This window comes from Gorilla gorilla, chromosome 11, assembly GCF_029281585.2.
Source record: "Gorilla gorilla gorilla isolate KB3781 chromosome 11, NHGRI_mGorGor1-v2.1_pri, whole genome shotgun sequence".
NCBI lineage: Eukaryota > Metazoa > Chordata > Mammalia > Primates > Hominidae > Gorilla > Gorilla gorilla.
Window position 1 is genome coordinate 108,306,565 of NC_073235.2, and position 25,495 is coordinate 108,332,059.

At 45.3% G+C, this 25,495-nt stretch overlaps 1 protein-coding gene across 4 annotated transcripts in view; it reads left to right on the forward strand.

Annotated features, from left to right (window-relative positions):
• NRP2 (neuropilin 2) overlaps positions 1-25,495 on the forward strand; it is a 115,306-nt gene that overhangs the window by 16,089 nt on the left and 73,722 nt on the right. For all 4 annotated transcript variants that reach the window (XM_004033095.5, XM_055380392.2, XM_004033093.5 and 1 more), the window contains exons 3-5: positions 17,630-17,811; positions 23,903-24,133; positions 25,210-25,365. In XM_004033095.5, coding sequence (XP_004033143.2) covers positions 17,630-17,811; positions 23,903-24,133; positions 25,210-25,365 — 569 coding nt within the window. The remainder of the gene's footprint in view (positions 1-17,629; positions 17,812-23,902; positions 24,134-25,209; positions 25,366-25,495) is intronic.

Below are 25,495 nucleotides of genomic sequence, written 5' to 3' on the forward strand. Positions count from 1 at the left end.
TTAGAAATGCCATGTTACTACCGAGGTCCCTAAAAGTTAAGGTTGGGAAGCAGGCAGCATGTCTAGAATGCAGGTGTGCTTTAAGCTCTCTACTGAGCTCCATCTTAAAGTCTTTTCTCATTGGAAATAAAGTGAGAGTTTTTGTGCAGAAACGAATGTGCCAACAGTCATATTCTGCCCCAAATGAGCGCCTACAGAATGCTGTTACTCTGATAAGTATTCAGTGCTCCCATGTGATTAATAAATTGTCTAAGCATTCCTTGCTATTAAGCAAGGAATTGCAAATACTGAAAAATTAATAAGGGGGCCAGCTGGCAGGACAGGTACCAAGGAGAAGGCAAAACTCCTACAGGCCAGGTCTGGGCCAGCACTTCCTCATGGAGGAAACAAGGCCCCTCTTTAACTAGTGCTAGACTGTGAGGCTCAGTGAATTGATGTCATTATTATCCCCCTAGGACTAATTTGCACCTACATAATGCTTTTCTCCTAACAAGAGGTAGCCTTTGTTGAAAACCAAAGGGTTTCCCGGATGAATGCCTCATGTGACGAAGAGTCATAAGATGAAGTTTCTAATCCCAGATCCACTCTTGACTCAACGGATGACATAGGGAAACTCATCAGTTCCTCTTTGTCTAAGTTACATGAGTACCCTGGATACATTTGCTCAGCATCCCAAGGCTTCTGATTCCCTGACAGTGAACTTTATCAAAGATTTCTGTTAGAAGAGCTTCTTTATAAGGTGTTTTGGGCTCTGATTCCTCTGGCTGGACTGCAGAAGGTTGGCACAAATGGAAGCATAATGTACAGAGAGAGCCTGGGTCTAAGCTCAGAGAAATTTGACTAAGCACCTTTCTCTACTAAGGGCCAAATTCTATTATGCTTATGCCAGCAAATCTCCCAGGGAAATTGCCAAGAGGTCATCCTATGTTGTATTCATAGTGGCAGAGGGAGAAAGCATGGCTTTTGGAAGGAAAAACTTAGGAGCTAGTAAGCATGGCTTAAAACATGTTGGGAAGGATGAAAGGCCAGAAAGGCCCTGCTTTGGGTTGCAGGGTACCCCTTCCATGGACAGGACTCAGTCCCAGAGATGGGGAGAACTGAAGGTTGCCAGAGACTCTGACAAGGGGAAGAAGAAGGCATTGCCCCTTGCTGGAGGTGGAGTAGGGGAAGCCAGCAATTTACAGGGTTATCTTCTGGCTTATCATCCTCGCTAAATCACTTCCTGTTTTTCTCCCCATTCCATGACCTCATGTGTCTGCTTTGAACCTAAAAAGTGAAGGAGGTCAGAAAAAAATCTTTCTGGGGTCTGTTTCTCCCAGTGCCAAACTGTCAGAGAGGCTCTGTTGGGATTAAGCCTCATCCACTTAACCTTGTCATTAATTCTCTGTTCCTCCCCCCATTTCTCCCCCACTCCCCATTTCTCTCTCTTTCTCTCTGTCATTAATTTTTGTATTTAGAAAGACACATCTGGTTTTCTCAGCCTCTCACTCTTCAAGGTATTTTTGACATTTCCCCTGGCCATTTGCATTTGCCATAAATGGGCTTCCCCTCCCCACTGCCTTGTTTTACTTTCTTGTGAAAGGAACAATTAATCTAATTGAAGTCCTGGAAGTTCTGTCTTGTTCCGGCTCTCCCTCTCTCTTCCATACTGCATTTTCGTTCCAAGGGAGCTCCTGGGTTTGGAAAGCACTCACTCTCCAAGGAAATTAGCCTGCTTTCTCCTTTTATTTTGGGTGCATGCTTCAAATTGGATTTGGCTCTGCAGGCCCATAAGGTGGATACTTCCCAAAAGAAAACTGCCTGGGCTGGTCTTCCGATCACAGAGCACAGCAGCAATGCCCCAGCAAAAAGGGGAACTGAGCAAGAAAGTCAGAAGCAGCAGCCAACTCAGCTGTGGAGACAGAGCAGTGGTCAGCACACCCAACCTCGTGTTTGCCCGGGTTCTTCCTACATGCAGGGTTAACTGCAAAGATTGCCCCGAAGCCTGGAAACAGGGCCCTGATATGAAAGAATTTATCCTGGGCTGTGGCCCCTGGGCCCTTGGCTCCCTGTATACCTTGAACTCTACATCCCAAAGGTTGAGACGGCTGCTGAGTAAACCCCAGATAGACCTTTTCCCTTAACCGTTGCTTATTAACTTTGTTCCATTGAAGCTTGCTGTCTGCTTGGAAAATTTCACTCACAAGCCGCAGCTTTGCCTGACTCAGTGCAATCCAAGGCCACCATCTCTGGTGAACTTCCCTTGACTCCTCCCTCCAGTCACTTGCAGAAATGCAAATCCTGGGCACCCACAGGCTGTTTTGGGGCCTGTATAGAAGCTGTGGGCAGAAACCAGAGGCCAGTGTGGTACTGCTGGACTCCTGCAGCCAAAGGACAAAAGGGCGAGACTACGGGCCGTCTGGGCAAACAGAGAGAAGCCACTTTATTCCCTGTGGAGTGGAGGATGCTAGGATGTTGCTGCTCCGGCAGACAGAGGCCTTTCGCTTGAGTCATCAGCCAACAGACTGAATGTTATGGTTTTAGAAACCCATACACAAAGTTGAGTGGTTTTTTCCATTTCTAAAATTTAAAATGTATGTATTTTTAAAACACCCACCTGCATGTAATACACAGCTTGTTCAGGAGTTCTCAAACAGCCCCAGCACCCACCCCATCCCAGAGGCTCAACCAAATAAAACCAAAACCAAGAGGCTGGGTCCTTTTAAGCACTGGTAATTTCTACCTGTAATTCCAGCCCTTTGGGAGGCCGAGGCAGGCAGGTCACCTGAGGTCAGGAGTTCGAGACAAGCCTGGTCAACATGGTGAAACCCCGTCTCTACTAAAAATACAAAAAAAATTAGCCAAGCTTGGTGGTGCGTGCCTGTAATCTCAGCTACTCTGGAGGCTAAGGCAGGAGAATCACTTGAACCTGGGAGGCAGAGGCTGCAGTGAGCTGAGATTGTGCCACTGCACTCCGGCCTGGGTGAAACAGTGAGACTCTGTCTCAAAAAGAAAAAAAAAAAAAAGAATTGGTAATTTCTAGATGGGTATCTTGATGGGTCTCAGAAAGTGCAAAACCCACTAGCAAGAAATGAAAGAACATTTCTTAGGCTAAAATCCTCAAGGAAGTCTACATAAATGATTGTATGTGCTATGTTCAGCACAGCAATATCTCATTTACCACATATCATTGAAGAATGACATTCCATTTAGGTGAAGTGTCCAGACACTGAAATATCCACCTTTAAAGTTCTTAAAAGAGAACTTTAAAGAGTTCCAAGAGTTCTTTTTTAAAGGATTTCTGATAAAGAACATTCTAAATCATGTGCTGCACTTCCCTGTCTTTTTAAAACCTACATTGAGAGGAGTCAACTTTTTCTCAATGATTCAGGCTTTTAATTCTAAGCTTCACTTTTGTGACAGCAGCCAGTATTGCCATAATTGGAACAGGCAGATTAAGATTTGAATTTTTATTGACCTTTTAAACTTCCCAGGCCTCAGTTTCCTCATCTGCAAAGCTGTCATAATAATAAATATTTTGCAAGATTGCTCTGCCTTTTTATGTAGATACCCAATAAGTTAGCAACTGTGTTAGCATCATTGGACTTTGTCAGGGGACAGTTTGGGACTATTTTCTATCAATCCTCCTGCTTTCACACATCCTGTTACGAGTATGCCTGTCTCATGTAGCCTTCCCATTCTGACTTGTTTTTGCTTTTTTATTGGGTTATCAATTTTGCCTCAGGAGCCCTTGCTGTCTCTTGGGAAGTTTGAGTTCTGGGACCTAAGCTTTGCCCAAGCCAGTGCAATCCCAAGGCCAGCATTTCCAGTTGGCTTCAGCCAGCCAAGCTTGCAGCAGAGTTAGGACTGGGGAGTGATCCCCAAGTGACAAAGCGTAAGAGCAACAGAGGATGGAGTTCTCAACATCAGTGTAGCTGCTCATAACCTTTTCTTCTGAACTCCCCCACACCCTTATATTCTGCATATTTAAGGTTTTGGATATTTGCCTCTAAGAGTCCTAGATAAACAAGGTGCTCTTGTGTTTATTTACAGCCAGAGGGGCCCTCTATATCTTAGAAGATATGTCTGTTTCTCCCAAAGTAAGAGATGATATCTTAGAAAGGTAGCAGTTTCCCAGTTGATAACCTGATCATAGTAAACAGAGAGATCAGACCAGACCTCAGTCATCTGGCCCCTCCCCATTCAGCCAGCAGTGTTTCCCTGTGCTCAGTAAACACCCTCGATTCCCTGCAAACAACCAAGCATAGTCTTACATCTGCGTGAGCCCCCTGAGTTCCCAGGGCTCCAGCCCTCCTTCCCCTCCCTCCACAGTGTCCAACTGCAAGCTCCCATCTTCCTCCCCTGAGTTTCCTTGCTTCCTGCAGTTCTCTTTTATCACCCTTTCCTCTGAACTCCCAGAGCACTTGATGTTGCCTGAGTCCCTTGCTTTTTGTTCATATGTGGTCATCTTGAGTTCTCAGCAAGTAAATTCTACAAGGGCACAAAGCATGTACTTCATATCTAAACTCCCATGGCGCCTAGTCTAGGAGGGTGCTAGGCAGGTGTGTGCAGGTGATTTCGTGATATTTTTTACATTGGAAATGCCAGGCAATAGGTCAGCATGAGCCGAATCCGTGTTGGAAGGCAGACAGATCTGTGTTCCCTATTTGTCCATCTGGGAATATGACATAATCTTAGGGGGTAGGACACAGGCCAAGAATGTCACTAACTGATTTGGGACATGAGTCTCTCACCAACAAAATGGTAATAGACCATTCATTCATTCATCAGGAAATAGCTATTAAACACCTACTATGTGCTAAGCACGTTGGTATTATTGGGAATACAGTGATGAATAAATCATATTCTTTTCCCTAAAGTCACTGTTACTCTTTCCATTTTACAGATGAAGAAACTTGGGCTCAAAGAAGTTAAGCAACTGGCCCAAGGTTCTACTCCCATAAGTGGCAGAGAAGGGTTTTGAAGCCAGATACCCTAGTTTTCAATCTCTGCTTTACTCTTGTGCTGTCTGCCTCCCCGGCATCATGCGTTTGGCAGGGGACATGATATGGACCTTTTACGTGGGCCCACAGCATCCAGGTCCAGCCTAAGCTGGGAAGATCAAGGAAGGCTCCCTGGAGGAGGTGACGCCTATACGAATTCTAAAGAATTTGGCCAGGCAGCAGGGAGTGTGTTTGGCTGGTGTCATAGGCAGACAGCAGCATGCCCAAAGACAAGAAGGAGGGAGGGTTTGATGCCTTCAGGAACCAAAATAATTGAACATGCCTGAACCCAATTTCTTAACCAGTGAGCATTGTAAGGGTAGACTAAAAGGGGCTGTCCTTGTGACTTGCTGACACAAACCCTTTTCCCGGTGAAGAGGTGCCTGAGCAATACTATTTAATTGTATTTCCTGGCCAGACAACTTCCACCATCTCTTTAGGAGACAGGGTGGTCAGGAAGCAGGAAAGACTAAGATGATGGGGACTCTCTGCTGTCCCCACCTTCCCTGTCCATTGTAGGGTCTCTGCAGCCTCATACCCTATGTCCAGTGACCCCCCTCCCCACCAGTGGAATGCCTGAAAGTGGGGTTTGGCCTGGGAAAGTCCAGGTAATACTTCAGATTAAGCTCCTCTTGTCAATTTCCTGCTACACAAGACTTTCTGAATCCAAGTCTCTTTCCTATGAATAGAGGGCAGGAGGCCAGATTGCCCAGTTGGAGGTGTGGCTTCAGCTGGTCTCTGTTGAAGTCTGAAAAGCCAACAAAGCATAGTGAGAATTCTGTGTGGTTCAAGAGGGTGCCTTGTGCTTGTTGAGGAGAGGCCGTTGGCTTGATCACTCACGACACTATTACTGACGTTATTATTTACTGCCTGCCCAACCACAGAAATATTCTGATTCCCCTAAGGAGCCAGTGAGCAGTAATAATTTTCTGTATTGCAACAATCCTCCTAATGACAGAAACAGATCCACCTCCAGGTACGTGGTGGACGAATGGGAGCAGCTGGCTGCTGGCCCCACACTTACCAACCTTGACCACAGGGTCCACCCAGCAACTCCACCTCACCCATGGATCAGGGGGAAAAACAACTCACAGACTGTTCTCCTCTTACCAAGGTTAAAACGCAGCTGGAATTACTTTGGGCAGTTTGTTTTTAAAAATGAGTGTTGCAATTGTAACTGTCTCAATGCAAGCTTCGCTGTGGATGCCCTTCTTAACAATAAGCTTTATCTTCTGACTGAGAAAATCACTTGAGATTTTATCATGCACAATCCCACTTGTTCTGCCTCTCCACCCTGGCACCTTCTCCGAACCCAGAGATCCCAGAGGACCAGCATCTCACCCCATGTAACTCCATGTAATTCTCCCATCTAATTACACCGGCTGAGAGTCTGTCTTAAGAAATTCAGTGGGAGCTCCAGGTGTGGAGGGGATAAAGAAGAGATGGAAATATACCAAGTGAAAACATCAGATTTTTCTAAAAAGGGATTTGTGTATTTTCCTGGAGTCATGAGTCCTATAGAAAAAAAATTTATATTCTTTTTGTTTTGTCCTTTTTAGTGGCAAGGGATTTAAGCCTTTGGATTAAGAGAAACTCAAAAGATAATTTAATTCCATTCTTATACTTCTGCCTGGATAAATAATTCCAGAAAAAAAAAAAGATATCAGCTGCCCTTGTCTTTCCTTCCAGAAAAGAGCTTCTGTAATCGTCCTTCATTATGGGACATCGTGCCTCACAACTCATCTCAGTTGATTGCAGAGTAGATGGTTGTATTTAATTTACATAATCAAAATTTTTTTCCTAGAAGGAGAATCCCCGAAAAATGTTAGCTGGGTCAAAATAAAATTTTCTAAAAAGAAGAAGGAAAAGGAAAAGGAGAAAGAAATGTGAGTTGGGCTTAGGTTTGGGAGGGCAGCAGAAAAGCATGACTTTTTTTATGCCTCTTTTCGAGCTTTGTAGCCAAGTATCTTGGCAGTCTCTAATATTTTTCTGCTTTTTCCCACTGGGGACTCAACTGTATGTTTGTGGGTCACGTGGAGGAACTCTCAAAATTAGACAACAATAGCAAACATTTATTGAACTCTTGCCAGACATCAGGTCCTACCCTAAGTTTTCTATGTTTAACCTCCACAGCTGGTACTGGTACTACTATTATCCCATTTAACAGATGGAGATACTGAGGCCCTGAGAGATCACACAGATAGTAATCGTGGGGCTGGGTTTGAAGCCAGGCAGCCCAAAGCTGCCTTTGTATACCTGTGTCAATCTGCTTGGAGCTGTCATCTGCTGTCCCAGTGCTTAGGTATTTGGGGCCTCTCTGATTTCTTTAGATATCCTTGACAAGCCTTTTCTTTTCCTTTTCTCTTTTTATTCCTTTTCTTTGCCTCTTCCTGCCATGCAGTCACCTCCGGATGCCAGCGGGGCAGTCAAGGAGAGAGATCTCTTTCTGTGTCTTTAAATACAAGCCGGAGGCCTCTCAGTCCATCGTCTCTCTCTGCCTCCCTGTCATCTACCTCCTACTCCCCCAATGCCCCCACAGCCCCGCTCACCATCCTCTTCAAATTCCCTGCCATCCTCACCACCACCTTCACTCTCCATCTGGAGTCCAAAGATGTGAGGACCAGTAATAGAGTGTCAGCGGAAGTAATTGATTCCTCACACCGAGAGAATTCGCCTGCCTTTAGTGTCAATGGAGCTGAACCAGAGTCTTGGAGGGTGAGCGAGACATGTAAACAGTCCGTGGCCGAGCTGTCAGGACGAAGCCAGACACACTGGAGAGTGAACGAGGGGTGCAATGGTGGAACAAATAATTGTTTTATTGGAAAGGAAAGGAATAAATAATATTTCAGCCCAGGAATTGGCAGTTTGAAAGAGATGGTTGAGAGCTCGGAGCAGAAGGATTCGTGATGCAGGTTTTAATGGAAGAGATTTTCTTTGTCTCAAAGTAGGAGGTTTCGTCCCCACCCGACCCCCCCTCTCCCATTATCATCATTATTATCATTAAAATAATTACTGTAACAATTACAGTTGATGAGACCTCAGGTTTATACAGCACCTTTCATCTAAAAGTTCAAAGCGATTTATGTATGTGTCACCTTTTGAGAGTGGTAGGAGGGTAAGAAAGTATTATTTTGGGGGGTCATCTGCTGGGAAACTGAGGTCCAAGCAGATACAAGATTTAGTCCAAGCCTCAGGGCAGGCTGCTGGGTTAATTGGTGGGGTACTGAGTTATCTTCTGGGGGCCTTTTCTGCTGTACTCTTCCCTGCCTGGGCCTTTATACACACGTGGCTCTTGAAGCTCATCCCTGGCACTGATGCCTCCTCCCACGCTGCCAGGGCCTCCACTGGTCGCTACAATATTGTGGCCAACCAGCCAGAAGCTCTGCGCGCAAAACAAACAGCCTGCTTATAGCTGTGAGATGAATAAAGATCCTTCAAGGTCTGACTCACACAGCTCCCATCCTGCTTAGAGACTTCCTGTAATCTGGTTCCCTTTCTTGTAGAAGCTCATGTCCTTCCTAAACATCTTTCTTCATGGTCTTATGAGGCTCTAGCCAGGAGCACCCAACATTCCTAAATGCTTGCTTCCTCCACCCCTAACAAACCCCAACCTGTTCTCTCAGAATGGAAAGGGCATTTCTGGGATGGGGAGAGAAGGTGAATGCTTTAACATGCCTCACACGGCCCGGGCTGCCTGTGCAGCATGATGCTTCAGAATGCAGCTGTCGAAAGCATAGTCACAAACGGAAGCAGTTCCAGCTGACTGGCCCCTGAGTGCTAGATTCAGAATCTCCACCCTGGCGTGGCAGCAGCCCTTTCCTGCTTGGACTTTAGTGCAGGCCCATCATTTCCACACCATGGTGTTTTTTGCACAGTAGTGACAAATTTGCCCCTGGAGCCAGGAGAAGCTCCAAGCTCTGTAATCTGAAGCTCCGAGTAAATGAACTCTAAAAGGGGGCCCATCACACCTGCCACCTACTCCCAAACTGTCCCCTACTTGGATTTCTGCATGGCGCATTTTTCAGATGAGTTTTGCATCTTCCAAGTTTTGTTAGGGAGGCTGGAAGCCAGCAAAGAGGAATAGAAAAATGATATGGAGCCTAAATCCCTGGAAAAACAAAAAGGACTTTTCTGTTGCTGTGGTGGATTCCCTGGTGCCCAGTACACTTCCGTTCCCAGCAGGCTCCCGTTTTTTGGACAGACGGGGAAGTTATGATTTGCCCTCACAATTGGATCCCCTGGGAGCCAGAGTTAGTGTGAACACCTATTCCGGAGGGAACTATTCACCCTGCCGAGTAAAGGGGCACTACCAGCACACCAGGGGCCCCAGACGCTGTGCTCTGATTGCCCTTCAGTGATCACCCATGCAGGCAGCCCCACCGGGCACAAAGGCATGATTCCTGTTCCCTTTTGTCAAATGAGGCCAACTGAGGCACGCAAGCATGATTGACCCAGGCCAGCATAGGAAAATTTAGTAAGTCCTGGCCCTGCTGGGATTCACCTTTACACCTGCTAGTGCTGCTGCTGCCGCTGAGAAAAACAGAAATGGAAAGAAATTGTGGACTACTCTTCCTTTGCACTCTGGTATCATTCCAGAATGCTAGCAAGGGGCCCTTTAAGTTGACTGCAGAGGGTGAGGATTTTATAGACACAGAGCAGACCAACGAAAGACCCAACACTCATGCTGAAAGCAGCCTGCCCCAAAGCCTTAAACTTCACATTGGCACCGGTTGCCTAGAAAACCATTCCTTACATAAGCAAACATGTTTCATCCAAGTGGCCTCCAGTGTGTGTGCTGGTCCAGAAGCAGAGCAGACTCGTGACCACACGGCCTCAGGAATGTGCCTTGCTGGCCAGCCAGGTCAGCGAGGGAAATGGTATTCACCCAAAGGACCAGTGCAGAAGTTGGGGAGGCTTTGTTGTGTGCCCTTAATTCTCTGAAAGTTCACCTTCAGAGAGACTTATCAGACGCGTTGTCTGGAGTGGCCTCCTTCCTCATGTCGGGAGGCATTCTTGGCAGCCTGCTCCATGAGGAACAATGAGATTGGCGGGGCCCTCACCATCATCGCAGGGCCTTTGCGGAAAAAGAGCCAGCAATTATAAATAGATGTTATTTGTCGTTTCCATTTTCTTGCCTTCAAGGTTTTTTGGAATAATTCCTTCAGTTTGTTTTGGGTTATTCTCTCCGTGTACTTCCTTTGGTGGGTGGTCAGACTTCCTCCTTTCTGAAGAGCCGTGGTGACCCTGGTTGTGAGGGGATTGTGGATAAGATGCTCAAAATATCAGCGATTTGTGGTGGGAAGAAATGAAGGAAGAAAATACAACTGCAAACAGCCACTATTAAAAAGGCGCTTGGTACTGATGCAGATACACAAACAAATACAGACTTTGGTAACTGTTTGAGCCCTTGGCGTTAAATAGCAAACAAGAATAACAGCAGCAGTAACAACAAATGGCTATTCATGGAGCATGTACTGTGTGCCATACACTGTGCTGACCCATTGATATGCATTAACTCACCAGCCTCTTGGGAGCTTGAGCACCTTGCTATCTAAGACAGCAGATGGAGGACGGGTGGTTTTGAACATAGCCTGGGCTCAGAAACACAAGTTTGAAATAAAATCTCGAAAACTCAAGTGTCTGAAACACTGTTGATGGATTTGTGCAGGGGGATGATTTTTTAGAAACCCAGCCCCAAGAAGCGGGGTATTGAGACTGCCTCTAACTGTGCTTTTCGTTTCATCTTCTCCTGTCTGGCTCCCAAGGTGTCATGTGTGTGTAACTCTTCTCTTCTCCACATCCACCATCCTGTTTTGTTTTACGCTGGTAATAATAAAAATAGCCAGGGGCTCTCAGGTGCTTCCTAAGGCATCTGGCACTGTGCTGGGCCTGCATGTACCTTCACAATCCTGCCACCGCCCCCAAAGGTGGAGACTGTTATTATGTCCGTTTTGTAGATGATGAAACTGAAACTCAGAGAGGTTAAATACCTTGTCTGTAATCACACCATGAGCAAGTGCCAGAAAGTAACTGGGTCTGTCCACAAAGCCCACATGCTACACTTCCTAGGTTACACAACACCCTCTTAGGTATGTTTCCGTTAACAGTAATTTAACGTTTCTTTTGTCACAGAACTTTTCCCTAGAAAAATGTGCCTACTCACAAACACAAAATTTCAGCAAACAAAGATAGAGCTTCCCCAACCCACTTACACTTGTGTGTGGGCCCCAGGAGAAATCCCCGCATTTAAGAATATGTGCTCTAGATGATAGCTTAAGAGCTTATAAATATACGGGATGCTGCTCTCTCACTCCATGGGCCATATGTTCACATATGGATATATATGTGCTTATAAAAATACTCCACTTACAAAAATTAATATGTTATCCCATCTGAACTCTTACAAGCTAGATTTCTGCTGGGTGAGTCTTGAAATCATGGATTCCAAATCCGCTCACTTTTCCTGTTGGTGATTTGTCTATTAATTTTGGTAAGTCCTTCAGCCTTGTTTAAACAGAACAACTCAAAAGAGCAAGATTCTATTAAGTCGCTTACATACCTTACGCCCATTTTGTGGAAACCTAACTGAGGCCATAAGGATTCTTTACACCTGGTACCTGCTAATGCTATTGTGCTATGGCAATCCGGTATTTTCATTGCCCTCAGATCTTCCTCCCACAAGGAGACAAAGGGAGGAAGGGAAGGTCTCTGTGCCCTGGAGTTTGACTACTTGGGTTCAAAGCCTGTCTCTGACCTTTCCTCCTCATGTAACCTTGGGCAGGTCACTTAACTGCTCTGAGCCTCAATGTCTGCATCTGCAAATGGATGGTAATTGTAACAGGGCCTGGTTTGGATGAAATGAGGATTAAATGAAATAATATCTGAATCAATGGCCTGGCCCATAGTAAATGCTCAATAAAATGTGAACAGTTTGCAGATATACCAGCTTTTTAGTAAATGGGTGGTACAGATGCAAGGCAGAAATTCAAGGAAATGAAATTTACTTTAAAAAGTCTGACCTGACAGTGAGCTGACTTCTCCATAAAGGCTAGGTGACTGTACTGAGCCTAAGGAGCAGGTGGCCAGGCTTCAGGCCTGAACCGACCAGAGTCCTCAGCATTGTGCAGATCTGCCTTGCAGCCTTTTTAGGCATCGTGCAGCTTCTTTGTTGGGAAGTTGTATGTGACAGTGCTGTTTTTTTCCTCCTAATTTCCTCACAGGTTTTAATGTAAGGATTAATAAGACAGTGTTTGTAGATGTCTTTGAGCCTCCTGGAAGAAAGGCACTCCAGGAGGTGATAAATTCTCTGGCCTGGATAATCTACTCATGAAATATGGAACTTTGAAAGTGTGAGAAAAATCTCAAATCACTTTGACAGCATTTTAATTATAGTTGATTTGTTTGCCGCTAATAGTGAAAATGCTGTCAGCATGATTTGAGATGTTTCTTCCACTCAAAATGTTATATTTCATGTTTTTGAGTCACAAGGCAACATTTTGGTTTTCAGATACAACCAGAATAGCTCAGTAAATGTGTTGGGGCACAAAGACAGAGAGTATAAAATGGATCGAACTCCACAGAAAGCATCATCGTAGCACGCATTCTTCTCAACATGGAACACCAGCCTGAAGTCCCTTATTCATTTACATTTATTTACTCAACAAAAAGTGAATGAGACCTCCTACATGCCAGGCACCAAGGAAGTGTCGTAAATTCAGCAGTGAAGAGGCAAGGTCCTTGCCTTCATGGTGCTTATTGTCTGGTGCAGGAGACAGATCATAAACAAATAGGTATATTGACAAGACCTTTCCAGATTATAATCATAGCTATGAAAGAAGTAAGACGATGGTGAGATAGAGAATAAGGGCATGCCATCTGAAATAGGGTGGTGACAGCAGGCTTCTCTGAGGAGGTAACATTTGTCCTTAAGCCTGAAGGATGAGCAACAACCAGCTCTGGAAAGCACCAATGAGGAGTACTGCAGGCAGAGGAAAGAGCGCTTGCAAAGGCCCTGGGGTTGGAAAGAGCTCACCATATACAAAATGTCTTCAACATCTTATGATCTTATGATGAGCAGTGTGAAAGGAGGCCTTGCTTGGTTGGCAAAGGTTATGATGTCAGGACTTGGGCAGAGATGTTCTGATACGTAGACCCAAAAGAAGGGGCAGAGTATTCTTCCTCCAAAGACCTAAGTACTCTATCTTCGATACAGAAATCCCCTTCCAAGTGGTTCTGTGTGGCATCCCTAAAGCTGGATTCTGACAAGGGCCAGACATTTCGGTGCCCTGAGAGAAGGACCTAAGCTTGGTGAATCTTCCAGCACAGGCTCCGTTGACTAACCCAGCCTTTGGTGCCCTGCTGGGAAGTGTCAAGTGTGGAGACAGTTATGGAAACTAGAAAGCCCTTTTTCATGTTTGCCTAGTGATAAGAGGAAGAGATGAGATTGTTGCTTTTTCATATCTCTCCCGTGGACTCTTAAAATTAACTTCACTGTCAAAATTTCCCATGGCCCAAATGTAGGTTTGAGAGAGAAATGTAAGACTTTGAAGTTGAGAAAGAAAGTAGAGAAAGCATTCTCTAGACAAATGCTCACCATGCAGACGTCAGAATCTGTGAGGAGACAAATAAAAAGGCACTCGGGGAACCGTTTTAGAGAGAAAATAAAGAACTGGGAGTAGAGATGGCTACTTCAGCTCAGGAAAAAAATAAATAAAACAATACAAGGTAGTGTTAAAGCTTTAAAAGGAATTTTTCATTTAGGAGAGATTATGAATAATGAAATGCAAACACTCTAGTGAATATGTCTGTTAGCTGGTTTATGTTGCCTTCTGGAAAACGAGTGATACGTTCTAAGAGGAGCAGCTTTTCAAGTTATCCTACTTGACTATCGCTGGGGTGAGCTCTGAGTCTGTACCCCAGATTCCTTTACCAAACACTGGATGTTAGACACTAGATGCAAAGCCGTATTTATTCCAAAGCCAGAAACTTCCTAAGCCTCTGCCTAACTCTTCACAAATGAACCTGACAACACTGAAATTTCTAAGGAGATTTACTCCAGCTGTAGCAAATCCCTCATAATAAAAAATTTCCCCAAATGAGTCAGTCACACAGGAGGTAAATGAGACATTCTGTATGAAGTCAGCATGTCATTTGGAGTGTGCCCTTTATATAAAAGGCCCAGCCAGAAGACCATGTGGTTAAGTGGGGCTTGTCCACAGGGCAGAACCAGAAGACTGGAAATTGGGGGGATTTCAGCTGCCGAATTGTCATTCTGTGTCACTTCCCCTCAAGCAAACCTTATAGAAAAATCTAGTTCTTCTAAGAAGTTCAAGTAAGGTTTGTTGATTATTTGCTTCACAAAAGGATTCACCAGAGGGGTCCTTTAACTAACAAGCTCAGAGAAAAAATTTATAGTATGATTGAATTATATGAAGCTTTTTCAAAAATGCATCCCTTCTCTATATGTGTGTTAGATACATAAGGATGTATTTGTTGCAGGCAGCATTACAAGAAGGGATTTGGGGTGGTCTGTATCCGTTGAGTAAATTGAGGCAAGCTTGTAACAGTGGCATTTGTTGGGCAGCCCTGCTTCATTGCTGATTCTGTTAATCCCCTAAATGACTCCATGGGTGATTAGGCAACGAGATAAAACCCTCTCACTTCTGATGAACAAGCCAGTGGGATGTCAGGGCCTCTCTTTGTCCTTCCTAGAGAAATTGGCAACACAAAGACTAGAACTATCTGGTGAAGCTTTAAAAAAAAGTTTAAAAAATTATTTATTGAATGTGGGTCATGTCCTTGGCACTGTTCTAGATGTCCCGACCTACTGTGTCTCATTTATTCCTCACTCCAGTTCTGTGACATGGATGATGATGGTGATGATGATGAACTTCCTTCTACATCTGCTAAATCATGACAGCTGGATTCTTTTACAAAGAAGAGAGAAAAAATTACCAATTATCCTACCACCCATGTCTGTCGCCATTGTTCATATTTTAGTAGTCTTTCAGACTTCCTCTGTATGTTTATGTGAGGAAATGTATGTATACCTTTTAAAACATACTTTTAAAAAATCTCCTTTTTAAAAAGTTAACAGTATAGCATGAACATTTTTCCATAAAAACAAAAAATTCTAGACCTGCAGACTATTGATTGTAGCAGGAGAGTATTCCGTTTTATAAATATCCCAAATGGATTCACCCTCCCTCTACGGTTGGGCTTTGAAACCATTTATGAGCAAAATATCCTCCCACTTTTTATATTTTTTCAAAATATATGCACAAAGATGCATATGCATCTTTGCACAATTGTCTGATTATTTTCTTAGGAAAAATCCCTAGCAGTAGGATTGCTGGATTAAAGGCTATGTACATATTAACTTCTGTCACATTTCACCAAAATGCCTTTCAGAATGTTTGAACAGATTTCCATTCCCGCTGATACTACACCTCTGCTCATTTGTTCCATTTCTGAAAACAGGGTCACTTCTGCTCTGTGGCTCAGCCTCCTTGCCTCTGAAATGGGTGTGAAAATACAACAAATCACAGTTCACATTTACTTAGCACTCACTGAGTGCCAGACTATGGACTAACACTTTATATAGATTAGATTTTGTCATTTAAGTCCCACATCAACCCTAGGAGAAGATTGTAATATCCCTACTTTACTCTTTTTCTCCCCATTTCTGAGGCTCAGAAAGGTTCAGTAACTTGCCTGAGGTCACCCAGCTAAAAAGTGGCCAAGCTGGGGTGCAAGCCCAGCTCCGTCTGCTTCTGGGATTGGGACTCTTGCGCTCTGGGCCATGCATTTCTTAGTCCAGATGAGTTGTCTGATTAATGAACATGGGTAGCAGAGCCTCTCAACCTTTGTGCACATTGCCAGGGCATCACCATTGCTCACAGGAATGTGTCTGTCCAGCAGTGCTTGCCTTAGTGTGAAAATAGCACAGAGGGGTTTTCTGGAAGGTTTGGGAGTTTCCCCTGAGAACAAATGAAGCGTCTTTTTACTTTTGTTTTGGAAATGAGGAAGCATGTTTTCAAAGTCAGCACCATCTCCCACACTGAAACCACAGACCTAAACAGATTCCCCAACCTCACGGCCTTCTCAATCTGTGACCATCTCTCCATTTCTCCCTGGGGGTTGAAACTGCCGTTTTGACTTCTCCAGACTCTAAAGAGCTTCAGCGGTTCTTTTTGGACTGTGGGAGTCCAGCCCTGTGGGGTCTAAGAATGAATTAATCCTGGCCCACTCCTTAGACTTCCTTTACAGGCCTATTATTTGAAAGTGGCTAAGTAACATAGCTCCTGGGGGCTGAAGTGAGGCCTCAGGCCCCACCAGCTCACACCAGCCACTCCTTCCGGCAGCCGGCAACCCCAGATCCTTGTATGTGACAGGATCCTTTGGCAGGCACATCCCAGAGAAGGGTGCATTCCCAGCCCTCTCCTTACCCGCAAGGAAGAGATTTCTTAAGTGTTGCTTTAACAGGTTGATGCAAAATAAATAAACAGAAAGGGAGGGAGAGGGAGATGGATGGTTTTCAGTAAATAATGGTGCAGCGGCCAGCAGTTGGAAGGGAGCTGGTGGGAGGAAGTTTCCCACCTAAGCAGTTGTGACAGGAGTATTAACTGGGAGCCCAAAAGCAGCACAAACGCAGCACAGTGAGGACTGCAGAGCACATACCGGGGCTGGAAAATGTGTGTCTGTCAAGATAAAATGGTGCATTATGTTTGCACCTTCCCGTGAATGGAGCCAAGGGTATCTTTGAGGTGCCTTCTTCCCAGCCCTGGCCAGTTTGACTCTGCCTCAAATGAGCACAGGCCTCCACTTCAGGAGGGCAGCCTGCCCTGCCTTTCACTGAGGCTAATAGTTGTGTGCACGTAGACGGTGGGCCCCTGGAGACTCACCCCTGCTTTTGGAGAAAGGTTTGTATCGCCTTATCTAACATGAGGCTGATTCCTTTTAAGAACACATGTTGACTAGACACTGCTGATGGGAACCTCGCAGAGTCATCTTAGGGAGGCGGTGGCCCACGGGTGGGGAGTCTTTGTCACTAACAATTAAAGAAGGGATGGCCCAGGGGAAAATTGAAACAGGGGGCTGGAGGGAGATGGGAAAATAAACAAATGTCTCTGAAACATCCCCCGTGTGCCTGGCACAGTGCCTAGCCCCTTACATATATATTTTTTTTCATTCTATCTTCTCCCCAGCCTTGTGGAGTGGATATTTTTATCCTCATCTTACAGATGAAGAAATTGATGCTCAAAGGGGTTCAGCAGCTTGCAATGTCACAGAGCTAAGAAGGAGAGACTAAGATTCTGAGAGAGCATAATGGAAATAAAAATGGTGCTATTGAAGGAAGAAAAAAATGTGTTTTGTGATATTTGATAGAACGATGCTTCTGCTCTTACGTGGGCAAGAGATAAGGCCTTCCAGCCATGTGTTTATTCACTCTGTGGCTTTCACAAAGCACAACGACCTGCTGTATCTCTGTTTGCCAGTCTGTACAAGCAGACATAAGTGCCCTTCGCTTAGCCATCTGAAACACCTGAACTTCTGCAAATGAATAGAGAGACATAAGTGGGAGCGACACAGCGGTCCTTCTCATGTCCTTCGAGTGATCTTTTCTTGTCTGTGCCATCCCCACCCAGGTATGACTTTATCGAGATTCGGGATGGGGACAGTGAATCCGCAGACCTCCTGGGCAAACACTGTGGGAACATCGCCCCGCCCACCATCATCTCCTCGGGCTCCATGCTCTACATCAAGTTCACCTCCGACTACGCCCGGCAGGGGGCAGGCTTCTCTCTGCGCTACGAGATCTTCAAGACAGGTCAGTGTGGTCACACGTAGGGGCTGGGAGATGGGTGTCTTAGAGAAGAAGGAGGGACAGCACCCAGTGGGCTGAGGCACTGGGTAACGGTGACAGTGTCATCCAGCTTGAGCATGGTGAGAGGTTCAAGGTGAACCCACAAACATCCTGAGAAGAAGAGCCAGCTCAGATTATCCACCAGCTTAAGGGGGCGGGCTGTGGGCTGGGGGGTGGGGGGGTGGGGGGGGGTCAAAACAGCCATTGTTTGTGGTATTAGACAAACAGAAAAACACTTCTTGAAATAATTGGATTTTTGTATGTTTTTTAAAATCAAAATAATCTTCATGGGAAAAAGCAAAACTCTGATGACTCTCTCACGATTACTTCATGGTCTAATGATGTCTTTATTTGGAACTACATGGGGCTGAGGACATAATCTTTTCATTGTTTGGAGTCTCTAAAGATCTTGCCATGACCTCCCAAATGGGGTCACACCATAGCTTTTAAATTAAAATAAGGTTCCTAGAAATTCCCCTTGGCAGTCCATGTTACCACCTCTGTCCATTGAACCCCTACTCTCTAAATGCCAATGAACTTGACTCCCTGAAAAGCAATCAAAAAATAGCAGAAAAAGAGTCAGAGGGCACTGCACTTGCTTTAAGTTGACTGCTTGATTTCCATCAGGTCCCCCCCTTAGATTACTTTAGGGCCTGAGAATATGGGCCAGTGCTCATTTCCAAAACTAAATACAGCAGACTTTTATTCACGAGACCCCGCTTCATCAGCTACACTCAAGCTCTCCCAGTGGTGTGTCCTCTTCTGTGATGTGTGGAGCTTGTTACCTCGAGGCTAAGGGAAGCCTGTCCTCCAGTCCTCCCCACCCACCACCCACTCCCTTCCTCAGAGGCTCCCCTTCCATCTATGTGTGTGTCTCCCCTCTCCCCCCAGCAGCCCAAGTTTTACAACTCGTGGGTGGAGTCTGGTTCGAGGGGAGGTTGTCAGCCTTGCATCAAGAGGCCCAAGACCGGCGCCTGTTGAGTTCAGTGTGAGGGGAACTATTCATATATATTTTCTTTTTCACTAAACAGTTCTTGAAAGGAAGTGGTAGCTGCTGAAAGCACTTTTTATATCCACTCTGTCTAAATATTTGTCGGATTTGTCTGCCCGAGAACAAGAACGTGGAATCAAATGAAGGGGTGGGGCAAGGGGACTGTGTCATGCAAGAGTGGCAGCCCAGGCTGCTGCAGGGCACAGGTCCCAAGAAGGTCTCTCTGCCTTGGGTTTTCATGCTTCTGACTATGATGAGGTCACAGGGGCTGACAATCTGTGTGTCCAGTGGCTCAAGCTGTTGTGAGGCCCCTGAGTAGCTTGATCCATATTCCCCTGAGTCTTGTGCAAAATTCAGATCAATGCCACCAGCACCAGTGGAGCATCCTCTGCTGCCGAGCAGTGGGGAGAATAAAAGAGAAAGAAATAAAAGGGGATGCTTGCTCTCTTCGGATTGGAGAGGCAGGTGTGCAAACCCTTTGCACACAACAGATTCGCAGGTGATGTTATTGGATGAGTATGTATGTAAATTGAAAGGAAAACTATGATGTGAGGCAGAATGAATAAGTGCAAAGTAAAGGTACAATTGACATGTGGTGGTTATGAAAACTGGGGAGCAGTCAAGTGGCTTAACAATCAAGGGGCTCCAGAGAATCTATTCAATAGCAAGGTCCCTAGTGCTAATGCTGCCACTCGGCTGCACTATGCTGGCCATGAAAGGAAAACAGCTCCAAGCAAGATCTTCCAGGAAGCTGGCCAAGGGAAGTCAAGAACAAGGGTGAGCAGGGCCATGAAAACTCAGCCTTGGTCTCACACCACCCAACTTAGTATTTCACAAGGCATCATGCTACATTCTCCAGAAAGCCACAGGAAAAGTCAATGTTCACTCTATCCATCATGCAAATTTGAAAGGAGGATATTAAAAGATAAAACATGTAAGAGGGTATCATAATTCAATATTGCTGTCTTGAGGACATGCTGAAGCAGGATTTCAAATGAAGCAACAAGTCTGTGAACTGCCTAGAAACAATGGTGCCAGCAAACAGAGCTAGGTGGCTTCAGCTTGGAGAAATGGGGTGGCCTGCTTTAAGGATTGGGGTTGCCTAGTGAAGAGATTGTAAGAGAAAGCCCTGCCAACAACAGCCACACTCCTGGCAATGTAAGAGAGCAGATGAGAGCCCGTAGACTTCTCAGGGCCACTCGTACCTGCCGTCATACCCACCTGCTGCTGGAAGAGCAACTGTCCTCATGACAGTCAGTCTTATATATGCCGGGTGCGGTGGCTCACACCTGTAATCCCAGCACTTTGGGAGGTTGTGGCAGGCGGATCACCTGAGGTCAGGAGTTTGACACCAGCCTGGCCAACATGGCGAAACCTGGTCTCTACTGAAAATACAAAACTTAGCCGGGCATGGTGGCATGTGCCTGTAATCCCAGCTACTTGGGAGGCTGAGGCAGGAGAATCACTTGAACCCAGAAGGTGGAGGTGGCAGTGAGCCGAGATCATGCCATTGCACTCCAGCCTGGATGACAAGAGCGAAACTCCATCTCAAAAAAAAAAAAAGTCAACCTTGTATAAAGTGCAGAAATGTGCAAGGGAGCAAAATTCAAAACAGAGAAGTTTAGAAAAATGAGCATTCATGCAGGTGCCTTGTCCTATACCCACATTTCCATTGTTGGAGTCAGGAGAGAAAATATACAAAGTTTACGTCATCCACAGAACATGAAAGAAATGGGTGGACATGCTGAAGAAATCCAAACAAACACAGCTATGTTTGCTAGTCGGATTCATAGAGAGGAAGAAGCGGGGGAAACTGTAAACACAGATACGCAAATAGCCATACAGAGGGCTCTAGAAGCCTTCGATGGTACATTACCCTGGTGAGGCTCTGCTGTAGGACCCACAGTGTGAGTGCAGACCAGGGCATGTGGCTGGCGTGGAAGGTTCATGTCTGCCCTAAGTGAAGTGGTGTATAAAAGATTCTATATGTTACCAGACTGTCTACATTTAAAAGGGTAAGCCAGAACAACTTACATACTTAAAAGATCTCAAATCAAGATACCATGAGCAGAACAGAAAAAAAAAAAGAGGAATTTTTAAACATAAAATGTCACATTGAAAACAAAATCAGTGGAAAATGTGTGTGTGTGTGTGTGTGTGTGTGTGTGTGTGTGTGTGTGTTTGGTTTTTTCCAGAAGCTCCTTTAGCCATAAGTTCAAGATTAGGTTTTCTTTCCTGTTTGCCTGTGACACTTCAGAAACTGACATTTTTGGGGTCATTCACAGAGGTAGAGAAAACTCGGAGTGCCTACTGCCTCCACTTCCTGAATTCAGGAACTGAATTCACCTTCTGCGGGGAAGGCAAACTCAGCTTTGGGTAAATCCACTGTGTTTTAAATGTCTTGATACCTATAGATTCTTCTACTTGCAGAGTTATTGTAAAAATTCACAGCGGAAAAACAGAGTGGACATTTTTCATAGCAGAGTCTTTTCCTATGAAATCATTCGCTGCAACCCAAATCCCCCAGCTTCTGTAGACAATCTTAGCCTTGAGTGGGCTTGAGTATTTGTTGACTTGAGTTCTTCGTTTAACCTTTAAACCTTCTAACACATCTCAGAAAAGGATCTTGGATAAGGCAGATGTCTGCAAGAGCCAGCCAGCTTCTGCCTCCTTTTCTGAGATCTCTTCCTGGCATCTGCTATTCAGCTGCTTTTGTGATGCAAACAGTGAGATGGTACGATTAGAGATGAATGCATGATGTTAACAGACAGGTTTTATTTTTCTGCATAAAAATAGATAAAACTGGACAAAAGTTTTTCCACCACCTTCAAAATAAGCCAAAGGATATACCCATTTATAGCCATATATCAGAAATGCTTTTTTTTTTTTTTTTTTTTGCCTTAAGTACCTAAGGTTGAAGTTTCTTTTCAGTCAAATGCAGGAGCTCAGGACCCTGGGAACTATGGATACTTTCAAATTTCACATTCTCCAAGCCTCTCTTAGACTCACTAGATCCATCGTGGAAGCACTTGTGCCCCACCAATGACAGGAACCAAAGAAAGATTCCGCCAGAAAATTCCCCACTCCCAGGGGGGTGGACATTCCCCTTGCCTTCTAAGGGAATGACAATAGAGCAAGCTCTAAGAGGGCATGTCAGGATGCTCTTTCTAGCTCTCAAGCAAGAAGTGAATAGAGAGTTAATTTCCTCCCAACCATGTGTGAGGCTCAGCTGAGTGGCCCGCATGAAGAATGCTGCACAGCAGCCATAAACTCTAACCTTTTCAAAATTCCTCTTGGCCCCCTGAAGACCCGCCAGCTGGCTTGGCTTTGCTGAATTGCCTCATCCCGGGCCATTGAGGAGGCCCTCAGGAGTCTGAAGCCCAATCATAAACAAAGCTGGGGGAGGCAGCCCCAGCTCATCCCTCCAGGACTAGCTGCCCATTGAAAACTCTGGGCCTGACCTGCTGCTGCCATGCATATGAATGATGGGGTGCAGAGCCTCTGAGATTCGCTGCTTAGAGCCTCCACAGAACCCATGCAAAGGTTAGCCATTGCCCTCGTGTGTTCCTAGTCCCTACCCTGCCAAAGCACAGCACAAGGTGGAAAGTAGGAAGTGATGGATGGATAGGTAGGAGATACTGGAATTTTCTCTCTGGTGCTGAAGAAAGTTGCAACTCCTCCATCCGCATTTATTTGCATGGCACTTCTTCCAAATCAGACATTTGCCTCTTTCCAGAAAGCTGTCATCAATAAAGAGACTCAATGAGAGGCCTCCTACAGGAGCTGCGGATAAAGGCATCGCTGCAGGCTCAGTTCAGTGTATTGACATCACCTAGTTATATTTCAGTGTGAGCCCCAGAGGACACTTCCTGCCAGTAAACACCTAGTTTATCGAGTATTTCTGGTTGGTTGTGTTTTTTATGCTTAGAGTGTCTATTATCCTCCTCAAAAATCCTGCTTCCTTTTCTTCTTTTAAAATCTGAACATAACGAGTGAAATCAATTCTAATTGTCCAGCACTTTCATTCATTGCGTGAATGGGCATGAGCTCGTGCTTCGTGGGTCCATGGGTCTGGGTTGCAGTGCTCCCGGGACCCATCTGTGGTGCTGCCCTGGCAAATGGTGGCTGGTTAAAGCACAAGGACCCTTTTAATATGACTCCACCTAGAGGCATTAAGAGATAGGGTGGCTGTAATCCTCTTATGAGCTCCTGTTCCTGCTCCTGCTGCCATCCAAGCTTGCACCAGGATGCGAATGTGTGCCGCATTTAATCAGGATGCCTCCATGCGTCCCAAGAAAGCAGACACAAGAGCTCAGGAGAGAAACAAGGCCATCCACACCACAAAGGAGCCAGAAGCCTTCCAAATGTCAATGCACTGCTGCATTTTTCCAAACTTGTTGCCGGAGCGGCCTTTAACATCCCCAACGGCCTGCTGTGATCCACCAGCTAAAAACATCGATTGTTAATTGTCCGACCACTACAGAGCAGCTCGTTTTAATATAGTCATGACATGAATGAGACCCAAGCTCCCCTTTGCCCCTCCCCTGAGGCACCTTGGATCTTGGAGGGAGAAGGGGGCACTTCGTTGGCTGTGGTACAATAGGGGCTAGTGTTGAGGTCAGCAATAAATAAGGGGTAACATTGTTTTCCCTGCTGGCAATCAGCAAGGCTTCCTTAAGGATTGAAATAACTTACATTTCTGGAGTGAGCAGCTGAGTAATTGAGAAAGAAGACTCTGTTCCTCTTTTCAAGAGAATCCCTCTCTCTCTCTCTCTCTCTCATACACACACACACACACACACACTTCTCTGTACCCCACCCCACTCCCCAATTCCTCAATTGCTGCTCTCACTCTAATATGTAGAGCAAGCCAGCTGTGCCTCCCTAATTTATGAGGGCTTGAAACTTGCATGTGAAGAGTATGTTGCTTCAAGGGCCACTCCAGTGGCAACAAAAACCTCAAGAGTAGGGGGATTTGGGGCCAAACATTTAAATAACCCATGTGACAGAGGCCACAAAGAAAGGCATCTTCTTCTTAGTGCTACAGTTCTCTTTTACATACAGGCTCTGAAGATTGCTCAAAAAACTTCACAAGCCCCAACGGGACCATCGAATCTCCTGGGTTTCCTGAGAAGTATCCACACAACTTGGACTGCACCTTTACCATCCTGGCCAAACCCAAGATGGAGATCATCCTGCAGTTCCTGATCTTTGACCTGGAGCATGACCCTTTGCAGGTGGGAGAGGGGGACTGCAAGTACGATTGGCTGGACATCTGGGATGGCATTCCACATGGTGAGTGATGTCATGAGGCATTCCTCAGTAGCTTGGCCTTTGCCTGTTAATTGCTTTAGTGATGATAAAGAGGAAGAACAAAGACTTCAAAGCTCCTATGAGTTCTTATATGACCCATGGTGACTTTCTCTTCTTCCCCTTCACTAAGGATAGCTTGAGAGAAATTACAGGAAGACTGTCTACTTTCTTGGAAATATTTCTTTAGAAAAGGATAGGAGACTAAATAGATACTTGGAAAGGATGAGAAAACTTACAGTGTTCATTTCTACTCCAAATTGTCAGGATAGAAGGTGGCTCAGTGGCTAACCCCTGTGACAAAACAGAAGGACTCCAGAGCCAGACTGGCCGGGCTTAACTCCCGGCTCTGCTACTCCCCAGCTGTGCAACCTTAGACAAATCCCTTACCCTATCTGTGCCTTATCTGTGTTAAGTTAGCTGCTATCATCATCATTATTACTATAATTTTAAAATTGTTATTAATATAGTCATAAATATTGAAAAGGTACATCACCCAAGGCTAACAGCCACCAGTACTTCGCAGGTGAAGACCAACACAGATCTTGGGTCTAATCAGTATTGGAGAGGAACAAATCTTTCACTTTTGTAGTCATTGTAAGTTTTTTCTAATATAAAGGAGACTTGATGACTAAGCAAAAAGAACAATTTCATTTCCTGGGTAAAGCACAAGACTTAGTCAGAAAACTTGGGTTGTAGGCCCAGCTCTGCTATTTCCTAGCAGTAAGAATAAAGAAATCACATGCGCTCTCCAAACTTCAGTTTCTTCCTCTGTAGAACAGACATTGTAATGATACCTTTCCAGCTCATCTTCCAGGCCACTGAGAACAGAATGAAGCCAGTGAAAGTGGCCTGTACCTTTTTAATGAAAAAGTGAAAATGCTTTTTAATGTGCAAGAAAAATATTAGCCATTGTTCTTGAAACATATCTTTGGTTTTTATGGCAAGATGTGCAAAGTGTGCTCCACTGAATGAAATGCAATGAGGGGAAGGGAAAACGGAGTGAAAACCAAGTTTGACATTTTGATTTCCACTGACTTCTCTTTGTCTTGAATGTCCAGTTGGCCCCCTGATTGGCAAGTACTGTGGGACCAAAACACCCTCTGAACTTCGTTCATCGACGGGGATCCTCTCCCTGACCTTTCACACGGACATGGCGGTGGCCAAGGATGGCTTCTCTGCGCGTTACTACCTGGTCCACCAAGAGCCACTAGAGAGTGAGTTGGCCGATTGGGAACCTCTGTCCTGTCCTCCCGTCAGGGCTGTGAGGGTGTACAGGTGAAGAGGGGCTGAGCTCTTATGAGAGAGGAGATGGGAACTCTACGGAATTTATGGTGGCATCTGAGT